This window comes from Malus sylvestris, chromosome 12, assembly GCF_916048215.2.
Source record: "Malus sylvestris chromosome 12, drMalSylv7.2, whole genome shotgun sequence".
NCBI classification, from domain to species: domain Eukaryota; kingdom Viridiplantae; phylum Streptophyta; class Magnoliopsida; order Rosales; family Rosaceae; genus Malus; species Malus sylvestris.
The window spans coordinates 28,862,911-28,876,843 of record NC_062271.1 but is presented as its reverse complement, the minus strand read 5'-3'; the positions used below and the strand labels follow the sequence as shown (position 1 = coordinate 28,876,843).

Here is a 13,933-nt window from a genome sequence, read left to right as displayed (position 1 = left end):
GGGAGTGAATCCGGTTAGGATTCTCTTTCCCTCTAGGGTTAGGTTTTCTACTCCTAGTTTTTTTTTCTGGTCCTAGTTGTGATTGTTACTTGTGTGATAAGTTAGCTCATTTGCCAAGGCATAAATCTTTACATAATTATCTCTAGAATTACGTTATAATCGGAATCGTTGATTTTCTTTACCATCGTCTAAAGTTTATGCAATTATGAAATTGTTGAGTCATATATGAATCAATGAAGCAAATTAACGGTGTATCACTTGTTACATTAATTGTCCATTTGTTCGACAAATATAAATGCCTAAACGTCTCCAAATCAAATGAATTTTTCTAAAGCAAATGGTTTCAGCTATAAAATGATGCTACACGTTGATGGGGAATGAGGAAAGAATCCAAACAATTGTGGTGGGCAGTAGTAAGAGTAATACTTACTGAATCCATTTGAGTGTACGAACAAACAGTTCTAGCAGTCCACCGCACTCAAACCCCACTAGTTATCTGTGTTTTTTTAAGATTCACTTGCATCTTTGTTAAAGATTGATATCAACGTAATTTCACCAAAAGAGTTTTTAGTAATTTTAAAAATACTTTCAAATGAGTCCTAAGCAGCATAACCATAAAATTCAATTTCTTTACCAAATAAAAAAAAAGAATTTTATTCAGTTTTATACTAAAATGGTAATGGAGAGCCAAATTTTAAACTAAATTTGCAAACCAAATAATTGTCACCAATAATAAATAAGGAAAACTAACGAGTCCAAAAAAACTATAGTTTTAATGAAAAATGACAAATAAAAGTGTAGTAAATAGTACTAAAGAAAAATAAAAATTTAATTTTTTGTTAAAATAAACAGTACAGGAAATATTTAAATTAAACTCCCAGCAATCGCATCATTTGATATAAAAAAAATTTGATCACTTTAACATTATCCGAGTAAAAAACCATGTAGGATACAAAACTACAAAAACAGTTGTTTTTCAAACATAACCGCGGACTTCCTGCGCCAAAATTTGGTGCTTCTTCTTCCTCTTCGCATTTCAGGAGAAAAAGCTCCCCAATTTTTAAATCCTCGGTCAAAAACTCCACTAAATTACTAAATAACCATACTTCCTGCTTCCTTGCGCTTCTGCTGGCGGGTTCAATTCCGTAATTTTGGAAAAATCCGATGGCGGCTTCGGACGCTTTCAGCGTACGGATCGTCTCCGTCGACTACTACATGGCGCCGCCGATCCCAGGCCTCGATATCTCTTACAGTAGCTTCCAAGGTACGATTTTCCCAGCAGAAACGACGCCGTTTGCTTGGCTAAGCTCATAGCCTCTTTCACTCTGCGTTTCATTGAACTTGGACTTCAATTTCTTCATTTTTTGGAAAGTAGATTTCAATTTCACTGATTTTTGTTAACAATTGGTGCAAACAAACTGATAATTAAGGGTTTAATCTTCAATTTAGAGAAATTGGTAGTTCGTTGAAAATTGTAATTTTTGTGTGAATTTGTTGTTAATTGTGGTTCAATTCAATTATTTTTGAAGGTGGGAAGGTGAATGAGGTGCCAGTTATAAGAATATTCGGCGCCACGCCGGCTGGTCAGAAGACTTGCTTGCACATTCATAGAGTAAGATTGTTGCTTATTTCTTCATTTCTAAGTATAATTTTTTGGGTATTTCTTTCCCTGCTTTCAGGTACGCAAATTGAACAGTTTGGATAGCTTTATTTATTGTCTTCGGATCATAAATTGCCACGTTAATTTTGCATATTGGTCGACGGGATACATGTTTCTATGTAGTTGTGCTGCTACTTTGCCTTTTTGGCGCTTATTTCTTCGGGCAAATTAATATCTTTTATGATGTGCAGGCATTACCGTACTTATATGTGCCATGCGCTGATATCCCGATTCAGCTGCACCAGAAAGGTACATAGTGTGTTTCGAACTAGGCCAGCACCCAAAAGTTGAATGCTTTACTGGGTTGGTGTTATTTTTAGACTTACTGTGTTCTGTTTACCTACTGTTATTAAGAAGATATGAGATGCCCTGCTGGAATTTTTTTTGTAAAGCTCATTTTTTTTGAGGAGAATATACATTTGTGTCTATTCTTGTCTGAAGTTTAGGGTTTGTTAAGTTTGACCTCCTCTGTAGTTATGCTTTTAGCATGTCGTTTGAAGTCTGATTTGATACAGAAATATATTATTTTCCTGTTTGTTTGACGGCACAGGTGATTCATACACACATGATGTAGCTCTTGCTATAGAGAAAGCTTTGAAGGTATGCCTCATTGAATCAGATCAAGTACACATTTATTCAGTGCATGTTATCTGGTTTACGGTTCCCTGCTTCACGTGTCTGGTACTGAAATACAGTTTTAATGTGTTTGGTGTGAACACTTACAGCTCAAAGGTAATGCTGGTTCAAAGCGACAGCATGTACATGGTTGCAGCCTTGTCCAGGCTAGGAAGCTTTATGGTTACCACTCATCGGAGGAGTTGTTCGTGAAGATATACCTGTATCCTAATCTTGTTTCTATGGATGTATATCCTTAGTAGTCTAGGAGTACAATTGAACACCTTGACAAGAAACTAAGCTACTATCCCCATGATGTCTCTCGTGCTGCAAGTCTTCTTCTGGTACTATCCTCATGATGTCTCTTGTCTGTTTGAGATGTATTATTCTTACTATTGAGTTTTGACGGTTGATGTGTTAGAGATTTCTTCCCCATTCATTGTGGTAATTGATTCTTTGATGTGAAGTTCTCTTTAAGTGCTATCAATTCTAATTTTATAGTCTATAAAGTAGTAAACAATGCGGTTTTTTATTATCTTACATTTTTTAAGTGGAAGCATTTCATTGGAGGTTGTGAGTTCTCAATGATGATTCTGATTCTGTCTTTTTATTTGTTTTATATTTCCAAGTGTTAAACTTGTTAAACTATTTCTTTTGTAGCATGTGCACTTCTGTAAAACCTTTTGTCAACCAAAGATATTGATTCTTGTGGGCCTTAAAACTGATTCTTTGCAAGATTTCACATTCTGTATGGAAATGAGCCTCTTACTTGTGATCATAACCCTTGCGCAAATTTCTCAATCAGATTTTCGTTGAGCTTTTGTTGACCTTCTTTAGATTTAAATGAAATTTGATGATCATGGATCGTTATATGGGTGTATGTTTGCTAGTCACATTATTTTTTGGTCTTGATTTAGCTTGAATTATAAAGTGGACTGAGTGGATGCTTGATTTATCATTCTTATCATCGGTTTTCAGGGAAGTTCAGTTTTTGATAAATGCTTACAGCCTCATGAATCTCACATTCCCTTCATTCTTCAATTTATGGTATATAACTTACTGCTTATTATTTTTTGCTTTGATTTTCAGTTCGTAAAATTGTACATGTTAGCATTTGGTTGCTAGAGGACTAAGTGCTCCCAAAGTTTAACTATGATGTATTTGTCTTTTTTAATATTTGTACACATCTGGTTAGGTTGTTTTGAAAAGGTTCACATATCTAACCACAGTTACCACCACTGTCCTTACAACCTCACTTATAAATTCATATCCTTTTTGGTAGGTTGACTACAACTTGTATGGGATGGGTCATCTACATGTATCAAAGATTAAATTCCGTCATCCAATACCAGATGTTTTCGTCCATAGAAGGTCTGTTTACAATGGACAGCCTAGTCAGGACATAGATAAAACGACTTGCATGTCTGCTGATTTTCAGGTCAACATTTTCTCTTTTCTGCATTTCATATGTTTGAATTGACATTGTTGGTATTTATGCTTTTGGCCAGGATTTGATGAGCATGATTGTAACTTTGAATAATGTTCTTGTATGATGTTTTGGATTTTCATATCAGGCAGATATACGTGGCCATCTGTCTTTGGGTTCACCTGTTTGGATATCTTCTACAATTCCAGTTGATTGGACATGGAATTCTCCTGGTGAATTTGAAGGTTCCTCAGATACAGATATTAACAGCATTAAACGTCAAAGTATTTGTGAACTTGAGGGCGATTCTACTGTAGATGGTTCGTTTTTATTCTCAGCTATGCCACAGAGATTGCATTATCTTTCTTCATCCCTGTTCTTTAGCTAATCAAATCTTTACTACTTTATGGTTTCACAGAGGTTCTTAATCAGCAGCTTAAGATGTATACTTCCCTCTCACAAACTTGTTCAGATGTGAAGATGGTTCAGTCACTTATACCAATTTTGGAGGTTAGTCTTCGTCTCATTCATTTGCTATATTTAATTTATTGTTATGCGTCTTATATTTGTTCCTTTCTTTTTTTTGTCCTTAGGAGTGTGAAAGGACTGGAATACATGAGGCAGCAATACCACCTGATCCTGCCAAACCACTTGCTGAAGAAGCTTTGAAAACTCTCTCGGTTGGTCTTGAATTTGACAACAAGCTTATTAAAGTGCACAGTGAAGCTGAAAGTTCTCTGTGTCGAACTCAATTAAGGAAAGATGTAAGGTCTGTGGAGCCGATGGCATCTCAAAAAGATGAAGGAAACTTTGCTGGACCCCAAACTGATAATCTTATTGATGGAGAAATAATTGGATCTCTCCCAACACAAGATTCTACTAAAGATAGTGTTCCAAATGCCAAACTATCATTGAATAAGGAACTTCCATCATCACAAGTAATCCCGACGGTAAACATGAAGGTATAAAAATCCTGATTATGCATCTCTTTCATCGCTGATGCTGATTTTTCACTCTTGGGAAATTATTTTCTTGGCCCTGTGAATATACAGGGGCTTGGCTAGTTTATTGCATTTCCTTTTATGGAACTTATTACTGCAAGTTATTTGGAACCGTGTAACTCTTAACGACTAATGATTCAACGCATAGTTGTGATGTCTTTTGTAGGTTGTTAGAGGTTAGATTCTTAGGTGAAGCCTTTCCTTCTGATATGTTGTGTCTTGGCCTTGATAGGAATCATATGTTTTCTCTCAGGTTGCAGATAGTGAAGCACTAGGTCTTCTTAGATGGCTTGCCACTTCTCAGGCCACTGATGATATAAACTCTGATGACGAACTTGTTTGTGAAACAATTCTTAGTCCCTTGTTGCCGGCAACAACAATTGACAATGTTCTAAACAAAGCTAATGTGGATTATGAGAATGAATCCCAAAAGGAGTGTCAGGACATACTTGATTCGGTTGGTGATATGATTGACTTTGAAAGATTGCAAGAAAGAGCTTCTTACCCTTCAGATCGAAAGAATTCTTCAAAAAGTTCGTCTGAGTATGTGATTCCCCAGGTGGATGGTTGTGGGGATGACGATTTCTCAACTCCTTGTAATGGATCAGTTGGAAGCTTTTCTGAAATAGAGGGGATGAGTGAATTTAGGACCTCCAGCCATCAGGTGCAAGATGCTAGCTCCATCTTCAATCATAAGCACAAAAGGAAAAAATTATGGGGCTCTTTACCTTTCTCTGAGACCTCAAAGATGAAGACAGAAGGGGAACATGCCAGTTTACACATTGAAACAAAGGACCCTAGTGGTACAAGTTCTTCTGAAAATGAAGTGGGAAAACGTGCAGGCGCTGGAACTTGTGATGCAAAAGACAGTAGTATGTTGGCAAGATGCTCTGTGAGGGACTTGATGAGGAGAAAGCGATCCTACCGAGTTGAGCCACCTGAAAGTAGTGGGAGGGAGGAAAACGAAGACACACTTCTCTGCGCAAAGCATTTAGATTTTCAAGTATCAGGTGCTGATGAGCTTGACAGGAAGCCTCACGAGTCTTCTAACTTCAGGCTATCATTAGCTGACCAACAATCAGGAAGTTATAAGGCTTATATATATGATGCTAAACCAACCAATCCTGGTTGTTCTCTGTATGGTAAACTTCCACTGTGTTCTAGCAATGACAACATTTTACATGCAAGTACGTTAGATGGAAAATTGGATTCCAATGTGTTGATTGGTGAAGAAGTTGGTGCTGGTGCAATGGCTCAATTTCGGAACTCCTTGATTACAGGCCCTTCTCAAGTTCCTTCTGTGAACAAAAGAATGCATACTTGGTCTGCTGAGCATGAAGTGGCTGATGGAGATGGTTATGTTGAAAGTGGCTTTGAAAGCTTATCTTCCAACGGTGGAGTATATGAAATGTCTTTTGAGAATCCCATGGGTGCAAATGCCACAACTGTCAGTGCTGTTCTAAACAATGAGAGGTCTGGTGTCCAAAAACTGGGTAGGGACTCTGTTTCATCTGGGCTCAGACACTCACCGTCTGAGGTCATCTATCCGGATGATGAGGACTTAATTGGAATGACATTCCACAAGAAGCCTCCTGTTCCAGACTGGAAGGACAGGGCATCTAAAGACGCTTCATCTTTATACGATGGTATTACTAGCATTTGGTTAAGAAATATGTTTTTCAAAGAGTGGAAGTTGAAAACTTTTAAATATTGACTGATGATATTAGCATAAATGCCTTGTGCTTTGCATCCTTTAATATCGTCACCATTGATTCTGTCTCTGACATTAAGTTGGTTCATTCATCATGCTTAGGTTTTAGGAATTATTCTGTTGATTGGATTTGGTTCTGATGTCATGCTGTAGTGCTTGCTAGAAATTATTGCTGACCAGCCTATGTTTTCTATTCAAGGAAGAGCCACGGATGACTATTTCCCCTTCTTTGTGGGAGATTTCCCGGACGAGAAAGAAATTCAGAACAAGTGTGTTAGAAGTGAATCTAGCTCTCATGAAGAATCTGTTATGGGTGTCCCTACTCACTATCAAACTGATGGCTCTTTCTTGTATTTGTTAACACCTGCAACTTCACCCCCTTCTGCTGAAAAGGTGAATAGATGGTTGTCAAGTGATGAAAAAGGTATTTGCTAGAATTTTGTAGATTGAGGCTATTACAATTAGCTCTAAATTTTGGTTATGGACTTCTAGGCGCTACTTCTGATAGCAATGTGCCATTATCAATGTGTGAATCTGAAAATGATAAATTATTTCTTTTCTTGAAAGATATTAGACCTTAGAAAGTACAAATGTTTTCTCATGTGTAAACATTTTCTACGATCTTCTAGGAGTCTGACTAGTTTACAGAGTTCTTTGCTTAATGATTGGGACTAAAGTTCACCTGGATGTGGTTCTGTAGATGATGTTCCACCTATTCTCCCCCAAGGATCTCAAGAGAATCATGAAAATCATGAAGAAGAAAGTAAACATTTCTGCACTGACAGGACGGGAATAGCACAAAGAGAAGGAGATGCTGTTAAAGTTCAAACAAACTCTGAATGCTCACAAGATAATTCTCAGATTTCTGGCCCAGATGGGAGATCAAAGCTCACTCCTCTTAGTCAAATTGGATTCAGGGACCCTGCAAGTGTTGGCGCAGGCCAACAGCTGACATTGTTAAGCATAGAGGTATATAAAGTAGAAGTCTCCTCTTATCAAAACACACAGCAGTACTAGTGTCTACTTTTATTTTTCTTGCTCTATCTGATTTAGAAAATCACAATGATTTTTGTGGAATGATTTGTGCCTATGTTTTAGGTTTAGTGGGTTGTAATATTGTCAACAATTCTTTTTGTTGCTTTATGTATAAGGTTCATAAGAATATTGTGATTAAATTTTGTATATTAAGTTTCCTTGAAACTTTCACTAGTTCAAATGTTTATTAGCATTTGCATTGATACAACTTGAATGCAACATTGGTGACAGGTTCAAGCAGAATCAAGAGGAGATCTTCGACCTGATCCTCGGTTTGATGCCATCAATTTTATCTCTCTTGCTATTCAGAATGATAGTGATCCTATTGTTGAAGTTCATGTGCTTTTGCACAGTAAAGCTGAAGGTTCTCAGAGGTAAAATCTTATTTTTATACTGAAATTTGAATACTTATCTTTCTTCAGATCTTTCTTCTACAATGAGTATGATGGTGCATCGTCCTGGTTGGGATATTTGTAATGGTTGTTTCATTTGGTAGTGACAATTTGGATGTTTTATATACAGTGGAATTTGTGGCCTTAAATTTTTCAGGCAATATGCTTAAATAACTGGAACATTATAAAACCTTTTGTAATATTTAAGAACAATGAAGATATACATATCAATACCATTTTCTAGGTAGTGTTGGCTGGCATTTTATAGTAGCTTACTGTGTGTTTCTTTTGCAGGAGTCTTGATGGAATTTCTGGCTGCAAGGTGTTGGTTTTTTATGAGGAGAAGTACTTATTTGATCATTTTATGAAAATTGTGTGCCCATTGGACCCAGATATTTTGATGGGTTGGGATATACAAAGTGGTTCTCTTGGCTTTTTGGCAGAAAGGGCTTCATATCTTGGTATAGGTTTACTCAACAAAATATCTCGGGCACCATCTGAATCCAAGGTGGAGGGTGCAGATTTAGAAGTTTTGGAGAAAGCAATACAAGATAAAATAATTCCTGAGGCAGTCATTGCCAATTCAGTTGTAAGAGAAGATCCAGTAATTGAGGATGAATGGGGAAGAACTCATGCCAGCGGTGTCCATGTTTGTGGTAGAATTATCCTTAATATATGGCGACTGATCCGTGGTGAAGTCAAGCTCAATATGTACACAGTTGAGGCTGTTGCTCAAGCTGTGTTGAGGCGAAAAGTCCCATATATTTCTAATAAAGTACTGGCAAAATGGTTTTCAAGTGGCCCTGGACAAGCCAGATATCGATGTATTGAATATGTAAATGAGAGAGCGAAGCTGAGCCTTGAAATAATGAATCAGTTGGACATGGTATGGTAACTTCTTGCTTTGGTAATATATATAATTTCTAGCTTGCTTCCTCTGTATGCGCTTGTATGTGTGTTTCATATGTATAAGCATTGAGCAATGATATTAAGAGGCTGCTTTTTAGGTGCCTTTTATCCTTTTTTTCAAGCCTGCATTTCATCGGTTAGATTGGCCTATTCTTATATAAACTTTTCTGTCCTTTCTTTCCATTTGGGCATGATTAAAGTATTTCAGTCGTTCCAATAGTTCTTCCATTTGGTCTTTTGAGATTAAACTTTTCATTTTTATGCTTATCTGATTAGTCTTCTAAATAAATGGGTATCTGATTAGCTTTGCTGAGCTGATAATTTGTCAGAGTAATGTTTATTCTCTTTTATATTTTTCTATTCCACTGCCCTTTTTATTAAGTTCATCATGACTATTTTTGCAGATAAATCGAACATCAGAACTTGCACGTGTCTTTGGCATTGACTTTTTTTCAGTTCTTTCTAGAGGTTCACAATACCGTGTCGAATCCATGTTTCTGAGATTAGCCCATGCACAAAACTATGTTGCCATATCTCCTGGGAGTAAACAGGTTCTTACAAGTTATCTTTTACTCTTTCATTTCCCTCCTAATGATGCCCGCTGGTGGATTGCATTTTTCTATTGTTCCATTGGATTCTCATGCAGCCGTGGATGATATATTAGACCATTTGATGACTGTATGATGATTAATCTTTTGTAGGTTGCTTCTCAACCAGCAATGGAGTGCATACCTCTTGTCATGGAACCAGAGTCTGGTTTTTATGCAGATCCAGTTGTCGTGTTGGATTTTCAGTCTCTTTATCCATCAATGATTATTGCATACAATCTTTGCTATTCTACATGCCTTGGAAAAGTTGTACCTTCAGAGGCAAATACACTTGGAGTTAGTTCGTTTTCACCAGATCCCCATGACCTTCATATTTTAAAAGATCAGATTCTGCTTACTCCAAATGGTGTCATGTACGTACCCGAGAAGGTACTATTGTCGTATTTGTTTCTGTTTTACAGATTTAATGCAATCATACGGAGCATGCATTACAAGTTGATCATGCACTCAGAAGAGGGAGGAGAGAGTAACTTCCGTTTCTTGCTGTGAATCATGTGATACAGGTTCGCAAAGGTGTATTACCCCGTTTGTTAGATGAAATATTGTCAACAAGAATAATGGTTAAACAAGCTATGAAAAAGCTGTCTTCTTCACAGCAAGTTCTTCACAGGGTACGTTGCGTTGTTGAGTATAAAGTTTGTGTGGTTCCTCTTTAGTTCTCAGCACTAGTTGTTTGATATATGGATATTGTCCCTTACAATATATGCATATGCTTCAATTGTTAATTGATTCGTACTCTTCTGAATTCCAATATTTGATTCTTTTGTGACCTATACCAAGATAAAAGAAAGAAGTTCTATTCAATCAGCAAAGTTTCGAAGCTTTGATTTATATTCTGTTATTAATTTTGTCATCCTTCCTTGGATTGCATGTCTGGTGTGGATGTGGTTCAGTTGAAATGTGTTGTTGAATGAGAAGCGACAAATGTCTTTCGGTTGAACAAGTTGTGGGTCCATAATTTATCAAGGAAGCCTCAAATTATGATGCAAATTTACCACTTCATTAGTGCTTTTTGAAAGAAATGATTCTCATAGATACAATGAGTTGTGACATTTTGGAAATTCATTTTTCCATGGATTGTGCTCTTTTAAGTACATAAGGGTTTGAAATTATCATTTTTACAAGGCATCACATTCTTTTCCAGATTTTTAATGCAAGACAGCTTGCTTTGAAGTTGATATCAAACGTAACGTATGGCTATACTGCTGCTGGGTTTAGTGGCCGCATGCCTTGTGCCGAGATTGCAGACAGTATTGTTCAATGTGGCCGTAGTACACTGGAAAAGGCTATTTCATACGTAAATGCACATGACAAGTGGAAGGCAAAAGTTATTTATGGCGACACAGACAGGTATCAGTCAATTTGTGTGATTGCTTGTGGGTCAACGGAGATTTTTGTACAACTTCTTTCTCTTTTATTCGTGCTGAGATGGGAAAATTAACTGGCCTTATGTTTGTAGCATGTTTGTCCTCCTAAAAGGACGCACTCTTGAAGATTCTTTTAAGATTGGCCGCGAGATTGCATCTGAAATTAGTGCTATGAATCCGCATCCAGTTGCTTTGAAGATGGAAAAAGTTTACAGCCCGTGCTTTCTCCTTACTAAGAAGCGTTATGTTGGTTACAGTTATGAAAGCCCTGAACAGATCAAACCTATTTTTGATGCTAAAGGTATTGAGACAGTTCGTAGGGATACATGTGCGGCTGTTGCCAAGACAATGGAACAGTCTTTGAGACTTTTCTTTGAACATCAGGACATGTATGAGGTACAAGCACATGCGTCATGAATTCCTTTTCTTATTATATTTCAACTGGTTTGATAAGAATCAAGGCCAAAAAGGAAAAAGAACAAGATGCCTAATAAATTAGAAATACTGTGTGGTGAGTCAATCCATGCTCCCATGTTACTTCTTTAGTTTCATGGCTATCTTGTATTTGCTGGAGCATTTTGCCTGAAATATTGTTTTGTTGACTTTATTTTCCATGGTTGGGTGATCACCGCCGTTTTTGTGCGTAGGTCAAAACATACTTACAGCGTCAGTGGAAGCGAATCATATCAGGAAGGGTGTCTCTTCAGGATTTTGTATTTGCAAAGGAAGTTCGCCTAGGCACCTATCGGGCAAGTTCTATTTCGTCACTTCCACCAGCTGCAGTTGTTGCCACAAAAGCTATGAAAACCGACCCTAGGGCAGAACCACGTTATGCAGAGCGAATACCTTACGTTGTGATCCATGGGGAGCCTGGGGCTCGTCTGGTTGACATGGTCGTGGATCCATTGAATCTCTTGGCTATTGATTCACCGTACAGATTAAATGATCTTTATTACATCCATAAACAGATAATCCCAGCTTTGCAGCGAGTGTTTGGGCTTCTTGGGGCTGACTTGAACGAGTGGTTTTCAGATATGCCCCGGCCAGCCAGGGAAGCCATTGGTAAACGCGCCTTTTATGCTTCCAATCCACACCGAACCAGAATTGATTATTACTATCTTTCAAGGCATTGTATCTTGTGCGGGGAGTTGGTCCAGGGATCAGCCCATCTATGCAATCAATGTTCTGAAAACAAAAGTTGTGCTGCTGTAGCTGTAATTGGAAGAACTTCGAAACTGGAGAGAGAGATGCAGCAGCTTGCTGCTGTAAGTTCTTTGATCAGTTTTTTTTTTTTTGTTTTTCGTTTACGACACATAACCTCTCCAATTTTTTTCATTCTTTCTTAGAACCTTTGCTTTTGTATCCTTCAAATGAATTGTTACATTGTTTGACATACATTATTGAAATTCGCTTTTACGGATATCAGTTCTCTTCTCTTGCAGATCTGTCGACATTGTGGAGGAGGGGACTGGGTCATAGACAGTGGCATTAAATGCACTTCTCTTGGATGCTCGGTGTTCTACGAGAGGCGTAAGGTTCAGAAAGAATTACAAGGGCTCGCTTCTGTTGCTGCAGAAACCGGTTTCTACCCGAAATGCATGGTGGAGTGGTTTTGAAGACAGCAAGAATTTTTTTTCTTCTGGTCTTTGGCCGAAGGCTGTGTTGTTGTATGGTCGTATCAGTTTTTTATTTTAGTTTTGGTGTATTTATGTGTTTAGCCATGATGTGGTAGAATATTAGTAGGGTCCAAATGCGTCAAGTAATATGATTTTTTTAATAAAATACTAATGGGGCCGTAGAGATGGGATTAGCAATCTCATACTTTTCAGGAGTCTCGCCAAGATCACCTAGCGAAGCACTTAAGCCTACACGAGTCCGACTTATTCTCATTAAAGTTAGTCTTGCTCATACCAAACATGGAGTAGTAATCTAGCTAAGCTAGTCCAGTAAAGCTTAGTAAGGGCAAACAGTTGTACATGGAAGTGCTCTTTATTGAACAGTCAATGGTCAATGTTGAGCAAAAATTGTTACGAAAACAAATAATTCACTTCACACAATTTTACTATCGTTCATTTTTTTAAAGAGAGTTTTATTAAAATTTGAGTTTGATCCATTCTAGATTAGGCATTTGTTAATTACGACCCTTCTTTTGAGAAAGGAGTACCTTTTGATTTTAACATGAAAAATATGAAATTTGGGGATTGTTGTTTTTATTTGATTTTAAGCTTCAACAAAAGAAAATTCAAAGAACTTAGCGAAGAAGGCTTTGGTGTATCTAACACAATACGTTGAAATGAAGGAAAGCTTATTTATTGATATCCCCGATAAGCTACAAATATGTACATATACATGAGTCAAAATAAACACACAAGAGGGAGCCTTCACAAAGGTTGCTTAGGAGAAGTCTCAGCAGTCGGTAGAGCCCCAGAAAGAGAAGGCACCGGAGGGGGATCATTTGGAGCCTCAGTACTGGACAGAACCCTAGAAGGAGGAGGCATCAGAGGTTGATCATTTGGAGCTTCATTACGCGGTACAGCCCCAGAAGACGAAGGCAATAAATGCCTTTGGAACAAACCCACAAATCTCTGATGATCAAGTAAAACCTGACCATCAGTTTCCTTCATCTGGTCAAGCTTCCTCTTCATGTTTGTAGCATAGTCATGTGCGAGCCGGTGCAACTGTTTATTCTCATGCTTGAGCCCTCTAATCTCCTTTTTGAGACTCATCACTTCAGCCGCCAATGATTCAACTTGGCGGGTTCGAGCAAATAGGCGTTGGGCCATATTAGACACAGAACCTGCACACTGAACATTGAGAGCCAGCGAATCCTTAACAGCTAACTCATCAGACCGTTTGGAAAGTAGTCTGTTATCTTTGGGAGTGAGAAGGTTCCTGGCCACCACCGCAGCGGTCATATCATTCTTCATCACGGAATCCCCAACGGTAAGAGGACCAGTAGGGGAGACGAAGGATGGGCGCTATATGTTGTCTGGAGAAGGCGGGGCTGCCTCTTCAACAAGGTTCAAGTCAAAACGACGGTCGGAGGGGCCAGACATTTTCAAAGGTGTTGAAGAGAGAAGAGGTCGGACAAATCAAGATCTTAGAAGTGCAAATGAAGCTTCTACTGGTGGAGATTCAAGTGTGCTTTGGAACTTAATGCCAGCCCCTATAAAAATCTGCACTCGACGGAGCTTCAGAAATCGAAGAGG

At 38.0% G+C, this 13,933-nt stretch overlaps 1 protein-coding gene across 3 annotated transcripts; it reads left to right on the top strand.

Moving 5' to 3' along the window:
• The first annotated feature begins 977 nt into the window (after window positions 1-977).
• On the top strand, window positions 978-12,570 carry LOC126592697 (DNA polymerase zeta catalytic subunit-like). Of its 3 annotated transcripts, XM_050258450.1 has the most exons (23): window positions 978-1,264; window positions 1,530-1,612; window positions 1,852-1,909; window positions 2,211-2,260; window positions 2,386-2,498; window positions 2,577-2,619; window positions 3,254-3,322; window positions 3,558-3,713; window positions 3,850-4,021; window positions 4,120-4,211; window positions 4,295-4,663; window positions 4,956-6,348; window positions 6,613-6,837; window positions 7,114-7,382; window positions 7,680-7,822; window positions 8,135-8,726; window positions 9,154-9,300; window positions 9,451-9,726; window positions 9,861-9,968; window positions 10,502-10,707; window positions 10,817-11,120; window positions 11,372-11,989; window positions 12,167-12,570. In XM_050258450.1, exons 1-23 carry the CDS (start codon window positions 1,165-1,167, stop codon window positions 12,338-12,340), a joined length of 5,760 nt encoding a protein of 1,919 aa, XP_050114407.1. In that variant the 5' UTR covers window positions 978-1,164; the 3' UTR covers window positions 12,341-12,570. The 3 variants fall into 3 exon arrangements, with proteins under 3 accessions (XP_050114407.1, XP_050114408.1, XP_050114409.1); XM_050258451.1 differs by lacking the exon at window positions 3,254-3,322; XM_050258452.1 differs by lacking the exons at window positions 978-1,264; window positions 1,530-1,612; window positions 1,852-1,909; ... (2 more) ...; window positions 2,577-2,619; window positions 3,254-3,322 and having other exon boundaries at window positions 3,581-3,713; window positions 3,854-4,021.
• The last annotated feature ends 1,363 nt before the right edge of the window (window positions 12,571-13,933 follow it).

Coding starts and splice junctions, on each gene's coding strand:
- LOC126592697 (XM_050258450.1), top strand. CDS start 1,165: ATGGCGGCTTCGGACGCTTTCAGCGTACGGATCGTCTCCGTCGACTAC. Junction 1,265..1,529: donor CTCTTACAGTAGCTTCCAAG/GTACGATTTTCC, acceptor TTATTTTTGAAG/GTGGGAAGGTGAATGAGGTG. Junction 4,212..4,294: donor CACTTATACCAATTTTGGAG/GTTAGTCTTCGT, acceptor TTTTGTCCTTAG/GAGTGTGAAAGGACTGGAAT.